The 11327-nt window shown below is 38.8% G+C and overlaps 1 protein-coding gene across 2 annotated transcripts; it reads left to right on the forward strand.

Moving 5' to 3' along the window:
• Window positions 1-229: 229 nt before the first annotated feature.
• On the forward strand, window positions 230-8994 carry klf4 (Kruppel like factor 4). 2 transcript variants are annotated; one of them, XM_082140129.1, is made up of 5 exons: window positions 230-455; window positions 593-707; window positions 2586-3330; window positions 4700-4864; window positions 6246-8994. In XM_082140129.1, the coding sequence occupies exons 1-5, from the start codon at window positions 451-453 to the stop codon at window positions 6419-6421; spliced, it is 1206 nt and encodes a 401-aa protein (XP_081996255.1). In that variant the 5' UTR covers window positions 230-450; the 3' UTR covers window positions 6422-8994. The 2 variants fall into 2 exon arrangements, with proteins under 2 accessions (XP_081996255.1, XP_081996256.1); XM_082140130.1 differs by lacking the exon at window positions 230-455 and having other exon boundaries at window positions 574-707; window positions 2635-3330.
• Window positions 8995-11327: the final 2333 nt, after the last annotated feature.

Genomic DNA, 11327 nt, shown 5'->3' on the forward strand with positions numbered 1-11327 from the left:
CAAACTACTTCTCTGCTCGATCACTAACACTACATTACGTTCGCCAGTGATTCTTCCTCGTGTGAGTCCCGGTTGCTAACACGCACATGTTTGTGTGGATACAAAATACCGGCGCGCTGCCAGATCGCTTTATTATTTTTTCTCTCCTGACTGACGTCACGCCGTGTTTTTCCCCCCGGTTGCCCGGCGACGAGGGGCGTGTCCTGGGTTTAAGAACTAGGCGAGGAAAGCCCTGATCTGACGACTCACTCACTCGAGTCCACACCGCGGAGAACGAGCGCGTCCCGAATGGCACTGAGAGGGAACCGATAGACAGGGAATCCCCGACGAAACCGAGCCGGGTTCTGATGCGCGTGTCCACCGGCATGGCACGGACACGCGTCTGACGCGCGCGTTGGACAGGATCGCAGAATTTAAAACACTGAGGATTTCATTTTTTGGACTGGACTCATGAGGTGCGTTTTGCACTTCTCCAATACTTTTTTCCTTTGGGTTTTCATGTGTCATGTTTTAGGAGCGATAGTTTCTCCAGCCCAGCAGCGCGACTAGGATTATTTTTTATTTTATTTTTACCTTTTTTCTCCAATTGCAGGCAGCCACCGAGTGAGTTTGACAGTATGGCTCTGAGCGGCACGCTTTTGCCCTCGATCTCCAGCTTTACTGATGTGAAGCACAATGCCATTACTGGACCTGGGAATGCCAGTTCGGTGAGTATCTCATCTATCCGACAGGTGATGGTCAGCGATCAGTTCACGCGCACATTCACGCGCTTTACTCGCGAAATTCCGCTGCAGGTGAGATTATGTCATCGGCTCCTCGAGCAACGCGCGCGGCAGGGGCGTGAACCTCGCGCGCTCTATCTCACTGTCGGACAGTCCTATTAACTCACACTTCAGGTTGGACTGTTCAACCATAGTTGGAAAAATAAAAACAGTGCTGCATTTAAGCGTCTTTTAATAATGCATGATATCAGATTAAAATCAACAGACAGTTTGTCGATTATTTAGCATGCAAAATGCAAAAATAAACGTCCGCATTTAAGACCTATTATTTATCATCCACTTCAGGCTGGATTCTCTAACTTGGAAACATAATTCTGCATGGAAAATGTCTTTTAATAATGCGTAACATCAGATTAAAATCAATCAACACATAGTTTGGCAATTATTTAGCATGCAAGAATAAACGTCCGCGTTTGAGAGTCTTCGAGATTTATTATTTATCGTCCACTTTAGGTTGGATTCTCATAGTTGGAAATATAATGCTACTTGAAAGAGTCTTTTAATAATGCATGACATCAGATTAAAAATCAAGGATAATTGGATGATTATTTGGCATGAAAGAATATACTAATCCTTTAATTTCACGCATTTGATAAGTATGTCTTTGAGACTTATTATTTATCATCCACTTCAGGTTGGGTTCTCTTAATTGGGTACACAATGCTGTATGAAAGAGTCTTTTAATAATTCATAACATCAAAAGAACCAGGTTGATTAAAATCAACATGTCAGTCTGACAGTTTGGCGATTATACGTCTGCGTTTGATAATTACTCTTTGAGACTTATTATTTATCATCCACTTCAGGCTGGCATTCTCTTAGTTAAGAACATAATAGTGAATGAAAGAGTTTTTTTAATAATTCATAAAATCAACGGATAGTTTGGCAAGAATAAACGTCCTTTAATTTCACGCATTTGATGATTACATCTTTGAGACTTACTATTTATCGGCCACTTCAGGTTGGGATTCTCTTAGTTGGAAACATAATTCTGTATGAAAGAGTCTTTTAATAATTCATAACATCAGAAGAACCAGGTTGATTAAAATCAACATGATAGTTTGGCAATTATTTAGCATGCAAGAATAAATGTTTGATTACGTCTTTTGAGACATTATTATTTATTGTCCGCTTCAAGTTGGATTATTTTATTTGGAAATATAATTCTGCATGAAAGAGTCTTTTAATAATTCATAACATCAGATTAAAATCAACATGCAAGAATAAACGTCCTTTAATTTCATAATTATGTCTTTGAGACTTATTATTATTTGTCCACTTCAGGTTGGGATTCTCTTAGTTGGGAACATAATTCTGTATGAAAGAGTCTTTTAATAATTCATAACATCAGAAGAACCAGATTGATTAAAATCAACATGATATTTTGGCAATTATTTAGCATGCAAGAATAAACGTTTGATAATTACGTCTTTGAGACATTATTTATCGTCCACTTCAGGTTGGGATTCTCTTAGTTGGAAACTTAATTCTGCATTAAATCGTCTTATAATAATTCATAAAATCAGATTAAAATCCCTCAACGGATAGTTTGGTGATGATTTAGCATTCAAGAATAAACGTCCTTTAATTTCACGCATTTGATGATTACGTCTTTGTGACATTATTATTTATCGTCCACTTCAGGGTTGGGATAATTCTGCATGAAAGCATCTTTTAATAATTAATCAAATCAGATTAAAATCAGCTGATTATCTAGCATGCAGGAATAAACGTTTGATGAGTCTGTGTGCGAGACTTACCGTGTCTCATTCCCTCTCTCTGCATGTGTCTGTTTGGAATAAGAGATGGAAGGAGGACATGTCTCAGCTCAAACACCCCTGCATGTCTTCAGGTGGGACTTGCACTGACCTGGACGTCCCATCCGTGATGACCAAGAGGGAACCGGAAGAGCTTGACCTGTTGGACTATGATTTTATCCTGTCGAACAGCATGTTTCAAAAACAACAACAACAACAACAACAACAACAGCAGCAGCAACAGGAGGCCTCGATGTCCAGAACTCTTCCCCCGTCCCCGTCGCCCTACACCTATCAGATGCCCTCTCCTCAGGACCAGGACAACATGTTGTACAACATCCCGGACATCAGCGACGTGTCTCCCTCCGGAGGTTTCGTTGCGGAGCTGATGAGGCCGGAGCTGGATCCTGCATATCTTCATCCCACGAGCCTCCAAGGGAAGTTTGTGCTGAAGACCACCAGGGACATGAGTGATTACAGCATCAGCAAGGGCGGGTTAATGTCGGACACGTCGTCTGTGCCGTTCGTGTGTCCTCCGATTAAAGCGGAGTGTCCTGGCACGTGCACCATCTCCCGACCCATGGATATTCACTTGGGATTGAACTCCGGCTCCGGGGTCGGTCAGAGAACGCTTCTGGATCCTCACGGTTTCAGCACGGGTCGATCTTCCACTTCTTCTCTCTCTCCGGACGAGCGTCCTCAAGCTCAGGTGTTGGGAGAGCCTTCATTATCTCTGGCTCAGGGATATTCCGGTTATTCCGGTTTTCCGCAGCCTCCCGCTCAGTACCAAGGTCAGTCACTACTATTAGTCATTTTACCTTTAACCCTTTGGAGCATGTCGGTCAAAAATGACCGATTTATTTTTTTGTCAATGAAACAAATGTACTATATTTGAGTTTGATCATGTTTTTTATTTAATATTTTTTTATATATTCATATTAATATTTTTTTGTATTTTTTTAATCCTTAATATTTACGCTGTATTTATAATCAATTTATTCACTTTTTGAGCATATTTTATTTTCAATTTTATTTCTAACTTAAACTGTGGTAAATCTTGAATGCTTTAGAGCGACAGACTGAAGTTTGAACTCTTTTCAAAGACGACACTTGGCAGATTATTGATGATAGTGAAAAGTTTTTTAAAAAGTAACAGAATTTTACGTGTATTGTTATGAAAAATGCACAAAAATATAATTTAAATTTTTTATATTAAATATATATTTTCAAAATCATGTTTTACTCTAAAACTTAAAAATGTGAGTTTTTGTCTGAAAATATGATCTTTCACTGAGAGTGTGTTCGGCTGCAGTACCAAACGCTTCCACTAGAGGAACTTCGTCTCCCATTAATTTACAATGCACTCATTTTTGACCGCGAGGAGCACAAGTGTGACTATTTTATTCAGGACCATTTAACCTGTCGAATCATGTCCATGATTTCTTTGTGTTCACACAGCAAGTGCCAAAACCTTTACCAAGTTTCGTACCATTCCGATGAAGTAAAAAATTCTAATAAAACGAAATGTAAAATGTTTCGCCCAGACTTTGATTTGAGCTTTATGTGAAGCATAACCAGGCGTGCTAATTTCAGTCAGACGATTGCTTTCTGTTAAAGCTCAACCAAAGCAGTCATTTTAATCAATTACACTGAGTTTTAACCAAGCGTTAACCGCCCTCTCTCTCTTGAATCAAACACGGAAGTGACTTAAACTGCAGTTCATCGACTGGCCACTAGAGGCCGGCTCTCTCTTGAATCAAACACGGAAGTGACTTAAACTGCAGTTCATCGACTGGCCACTAGAGGCCGGCTCTCTCTTGAATCAAACACGGAAGTGACTTAAACTGCAGTTCATCGACTGGCCACTAGAGGCCGGCTGCAGAAGAGACTCAATCCCATAGACCTCCATGTTAAAATGCCCAACTTTACAGCAGAATAAAACATGTTTACAGCCTGGTGCAAAAAGTGGTTTTGGTCTATAAAGCTAATTTTGCCCTTCATGACGACTGTGAGGGGGGTGAATATTTTTATAACTCATCCGTTTAAATTATATTAAGCCTGAAAGTTCTGCATAATTAAGGGCGTGGCCTCTTGAGTGACAGGTGGATTTTTGGTCTATATAGCTAATTTTGGCCATTTTACTCTTTACTCTTTTGGCAGAGCTGATTTCTCCAGCTGAGGGTTTGCCGGAAGAGTCCAAGCCCAAGCGGGGTCGACGCTCCTGGCCGAGGAAGCGGATCGCGACACACACGTGTGATTACGCTGGCTGCGGGAAAACATACACCAAGAGCTCGCATCTCAAAGCCCACCACAGGACTCACACAGGTCAGTGTCTGCAGCATGTGTCTTTCCGTCTTCCTGGTTCTGAATCGGACTCTTGGATTGGTCGATCCCCCTGTCAATCACAGCTGCTGGACCAATCAGAGGCAGAGCTGATGAGGGAACAGGACTGTCTTCTTTCTTGCTGTCGTTAACAGTCCTGAAAACATCAGACGTGTGTTCAGCTTTACTGGCTGATTAATGTGTAGAGTAATGGGAGTAATGGGATTAGCAATCGCAACAAATAGATACAGTGACAAATAATTTGTCTGACAACACTAGACGCGACGCGACTGCGAGATGATTGATGATTCAAAATCAATCAAAATCCACAGCCAATCAGAACAGTGTGTGGGCGGAGTCAACCAATCAGAGCAGTGGGTGGGCGGAGTCAGCCGATCAGAACAGCGTGTGGGCGGAGTCTCGCGGCACCAGAGAGTAATCTTGACGGCACCCGCAAAAAAATGGATAAGTCGCTACATAATCAAATTCACAAATATTACACCATTTAAACATTATTCAAACACATACTGAGTTACTAAAACAATCTTTGTTAAAGAATACACTTGTTTGTTCAGTTTGAACGTTCTTGTTTCCATTTGTTTAATTTCAAGATCTGAGGTGAATCATCCACTGTTGCTTTTACAGCTACAAAGCTGGAGCACTAAATGATGTTCAGAGTCACATGACTCGCTTTTAACATTAAATAAAGCACATAAACAGTCCCTGAGATTATCATCGCCACACTCTCTGTGTTTGTTGTTCCAGCGCGACGTCACAGAAAAATAGAAATCGTTTCTAAAATAGAATCGTCGCGTGTCGCCGTCGGTTACGACAAACACTCGATTAACACGGAGAAGAACCTTTTATCGTGCGTCGTGTCACGTGTAGTTAGCACACGGTGTTAGTCACATCCAAAACATGCACAGAAATGTGATTTTAATGTGATTTTAAAGCACTCAAGCGTGAGAGGACAGTTTTCAGTGCCTAATATTATTTCTGCCGTCTCTCATATTGAAAAGCTCACAAAGGAATCGAAATTTACATTTTATAGCAAGTTTCTGATTCCTGACCTCAAGTGTTCGATTTTCGATGGCCAAACCCTGTGTGACACACCTGTGCTGTAATGCCGATCTGAAGAGTTCAGTTGGCAGGTGTTGTGATCTGCTAGTCAAACAGCAGGTTGATACTGATCCCTCATGAAATAAAACCACAAGCCTGTGTATGACTTCCCCTTCTATTCAATAAACCAAAGGACGAGCAACATCTGAATTGCCTCTCTCTCTCTCTCTCTCTCTCTCTCTCTCTCTCTCTTTAGTTGTGTGTGATTGTACTCGTTAGGACCTGAGGGTGAACCGCTAACTGTTGCGTGTGCTTGTGTGTTCAGGAGAAAAGCCGTATCACTGTGACTGGGAGGGATGTGGCTGGAAGTTCGCCCGTTCGGACGAGCTCACGAGGCATTACCGAAAACACACAGGACACCGGCCGTTTCAGTGCCAGAAGTGCGACCGGGCGTTCTCTCGGTCCGACCACCTCGCGCTGCACATGAAGCGCCATCTATAACCACAACTGGAGGACATCAGAACAAGAGAAGAGACTGGAGAACCACGTGTTGCCTTTGAACAAGAGTCAGCGGATGCGTTTACATGCAGCCTGATAATCCGTTAGCGATCGGCTCAGTCGGACTGGAAAGCCTTCGTGTAAAAACACATTAATCGATCCCAATTAAATTTCGATCGGATTGAAAGGGGTTTATTCCTTTTCTAATCCAGTCTAGAGAACATGTGAACACTTGATCGGATTGAAAATTGAAACTGAAAGGACTGAAATAGCGTAATGACGTAGAAATAGCATAATGACGTAGAAATAGCGTAATGACGTAGAAATAGCGCAATGACGTAGAAATAGCGTAATGACGTAGAAATAGCGTAATGACGTTGATATAGCGTAATGACGCAGCAATAGCATAATGACGTGTATATTCGTGTGCGCATATATGTCAAGCTTTTGACATATAAACTAATTTTTGATCACCAAAACGACACATTTACACTATAACGGCGCACATCAACCCGGTCACATGTTCAGCGCTCGTGTAAACAACCCGGTCACATGTTCAGCGCTCGTGTAAACAACCCGGTCACATGTTCAGTGTTCGTGTAAACAACCCGGTCACATGTTCAGCGCTCGTGTAAACAACCCGGTCACATGTTCAGCGCTCGTGTAAACAACCCGGTCACATGTTCAGTGTTCGTGTAAACAACCCGGTCACATGTTCAGCGCTCGTGTAAACAACCCGGTCACATGTTCAGTGTTCGTGTAAACAACCCGGTCACATGTTCAGCGCTCGTGTAAACAACCCGGTCACATGTTCAGTGTTCGTGTAAACAACCCGGTCACATGTTCAGCGCTCGTGTAAACAACCCGGTCACATGTTCAGCGCTGATGTAAACTCCACATCCAGGGATGAGTCCGACTGCAGCCGGAGTCGTGCATGTGAACGCAGCCGCTGGAACTCTACGACGAGCTGTGTGTTTTCCACAGCATCAGGGTTGGGACTTTTCTTCTTCTTTTCTTCTTTTTTTTTGTGTTTTTTTTTTGTTTTGTTTTTTGTCGTGGTCTTCCAACATGCTGGTGATTCGAGAGGCTCTGTCTGCTTTCTGGGACGATACTGGAACGTGCGTCTACTTACCGACAAGACTTGGAGATGCCAAGTGCCAAACTAAAGACTGGAAGTATATGAATATCAGGGATACACATTAGATTATATGCAGGGTTTGAAATTAACACTCCACTGTGGCGGGAAACGCCGTCCAATCACGAGCTGGCGTGTTATTATCACGTTTACTCACTTTGCTGGGAAGTTCGTGTAAAAGCCAAATCTACACAGATTTAGCGCAAATACTCAACATTTGTCATCATGATATATTAATACGGTGTATTGCACAGAATCTGCTCATATCTGTCGCACTCGAACAAACAACAGCGCTTGTTCACTAGCGTTGAAGCAATAGCAAAGATTAAAAAGCATTTGGTGAACAGAAAAGATATTATTTTACAACATCCTACATTTTTTTGATGTTCTTTGTACTGTATTGATCAGTCCATCTAAAACACATCTTTTGAAGTGTTTTCAGTCCAAATATCAAACATTTCTTAAATCAAGATGCATTTACTAAAGTAGTGAAATGCCATACGATATTATGTCTTGTTTTCTGGGGAAATAATTAAAAATTAAGTTAAAAGAAGCAAAATTATCTGCCAATGGGGTCAGAAAAATAATCATGTTTCTGTTTGAATTAACATTATTTTTCTGACCCCATTGCCAGATAATTTTGCTTCTTTTAAGCAAAAACTCACTTAATTTTGATTAATTCTCCCGGAAAACAGGACATAATATCTTATGTCATTTTACTAATCTAGGAAATGCATCTTCATTTAATAATTTTTAGATATTTGGACTGGAAACAAGACAAAAAGCATTTTTTGCAGAGTAAGAAATGAATGTATGAAATCCAAATATGATATATATGCTGTGACGAAGTTAATCTGGTTTACTTCTTTATTTTTATTATTTTTTTGGGCTAGTTGAAGTTCTGAATGTCCGGTAACGTAAAAAATGTTGTCGCCAAATTGTCCGGTGAGTGAAAAACGTTGATTTCAAACCCTGATTATATGTATTAACGAGGCCTTTAATTGCCCCACATTCCATCTCTCAATCCTCACACACTGATTCGTCGACTGGATTGTTTTGTTGCTCTCTCTAAAAGCCATTAATTTCAGGTACAGAATAATTTATAGGTGTGTTAGGAGAGGGTGCTGGTGTATTCAGTGCGGTACCAAAGATTAAAGTGGATTAACTGGAGCGCTCGGGGCGAACGCACGACCTCTCCTCGGTGACGGCCATCTAAACTCTGCACTGTGGTTTACAAGGTGCAATAATTTTGATATGTAAGACATGCATATTTTTATATAAGACACAACAACAACAAATAACTCTGAACAAAGCTGTTTTGTTTATAGTCAGATTCATGTAATATAATCTTATGTTTTGTACATTTGTAAATATTTTTCATTAAGGTTTTTTGTATTTTATGTATGAATGCAATCCAATAATAAACCAAAAATAAAAGGAATGTGTGACTTGTGATTAAACTGAACGTTTGCATGCATTAAGATGCATAATCAGGGTTTATGCTCATATTAAGTCGCTAATTATCATGTTTAGCGGACAGAACACATTAATTTCTCTATAAAATTGGTTTCAGTCTGATTTTTGCTTTTACTGCATGAAAATGTTATGATTTTAAGTGTGAATCAGCATTTCTTTTAAATACTAGAAACACTTTGCAATGAGGTTCATTAGTTAACATTAATTAATGTATTTACTAACATGAACTAATAATGAGCAACACCTTTTTTACAGTATTTATTAATATTTGCTAATGTTAGTTAATAAAAATACAGCTGTTCATAGTTAGTTCACAGTTCATTAACTAATGCTAACAAATACAACCTTTGATGTTAATAACGTATTAGTAAATGTTGAAATTAATATTTACTAAGATTAATAAATGCTGTAGAAATATTGTTCATTCTTAGTTCATGTTAACTAATATGTAATATTAGTAATATATAGTTATACATTAGTAATTATAGTAATTACTAATATTAGTTAAATATATTAACTAATATGTAAATGAACCTTACTGTGAAGTGTTACCAAAACACGATTCATTTGTATATCATGGTATGATATTTCAGACATTCTATTAATAAAAGCAAATAATCTGATAATGCTGTCATAATTTCAGCGATATTTTAATAATCTATTAATGATTAACAAATGAGCACGTTGATTTATTATCTCTTATATAACTCAATGAAACTATTCCCTTCACCACCATAATTATGATTATTATTATTAACAGACTGTTCATATGCAGTGGATATCAGACAAAATGATATTTTATTGGCGTGCTTTTGTATATTTAAAGACGTGCCGAATGTTCTTGTTAACAATCACAAACTCGCTTTTGATTAGATCCAGTCAACGCACTCTTCATATTAACATGTGAGGCGAAAGTAATGCAATATTGCTTTGATTTATCATTGGCAGCTTCAGTTTATGAGCACATGTGTGCACAGGTATTAAAATCACTTATATTAACAAAATATGCAGGAATTTATTGCATTAAGATTTTTTATTTATTTTTTAAACACGCTGAACATTATTTTTTAAAATATTTTCTTATATTGAAAATTAGATAAAATTAGTGGTTTATACAGTGAATAAATGCATAGGCGTGTTTCCAGTCGCGGTCAACAGCGCCCACTGGAGGACAAACTCCGCAGAAAACAAACATGGTGCCATAATTTAGTCCTCAAGTTGTTCTAAACCTGTACGAGTTTCTTTCTTCTGTGGAACTTAAAATAAAGATATTACCCACATTCTTCTTTTAAAAAAAAATCTTATTTTAAGTTCCACAGAAGAAAGAAACTCGCACAGATTTAGAACAACTTAAAGCCATGCTTTGTTAAATCGTAATTACGCCATAAAAATTGAGATTATGACGTTCAGAGTAAAAAAATATATATTTTTATGTTTTTTAATTACATTTATGCCTTAATGTAGCCTATTTCCCCCCTTATGTTCCGGAAATGGGCTTCGATACGAGACACAGATGGTCATTCATTCTTTTACCGTCTATGTTCATTACTCTCCTGGACATTTGGTTCAATCGAGGCTCAATTCAGTGATTTTGATGTTAAAACAAAATGTAGCCTATAATTATGGAAAATTAAACCCAAAACACACCTGAAATATAAGACACAAATTAAATTGGAAAGGTGTTTCAAAACCAAGTATGTGAGGTAAATGCTTTGGTCTAACTGACCAAATATCTCAATTTCTTCTCTACTAACTCGTCTTTGAAGTTAATCTTTAGCTCTCAGCGTATTTTGTTGTAATATTTTAATTATACATCGTATTTTCTTTACTTACCTCTATGTAACGTCCATTTTAAAGTTGTTATCGCTCACGTTATCTCGCCGTTTGTACTAATATCTTTAAGTGAACGGTCAGGATTTCCCGCCATTTGTCACAAGCGCGGGCTTTTCTGTTCACGTGATGTTTCAGTCAGACGTTTACGACGTGATTTTACATACAATTACACTAAATGTATAACTTTTATTTATTTATTTATTTTTTAAAGGAAAAACTCAGTTGCATTATTACTGTAAAATACTGCAAACTCACCACCCATAAAATCGGCTAAAAAGGGGGCTAATTTCTATGCCCATTTCTGCTCATTACTTTATTCTGAATATGGTTTGAGTTTTAAGGCATTATGTGTGTAGTATGGGTCTTTCAGGTGTGTATACAGCTTCATGTGTTTCTCATTAATGCAATAAAACACAAATGAGCTCCTAACGACATAAACAGCAGATCAAGAACGGGTAATCCGTA

Source organism: Leuciscus leuciscus (genome assembly GCF_965113295.1).
Source record: "Leuciscus leuciscus genome assembly, chromosome: 16".
NCBI lineage: Eukaryota > Metazoa > Chordata > Actinopteri > Cypriniformes > Leuciscidae > Leuciscus > Leuciscus leuciscus.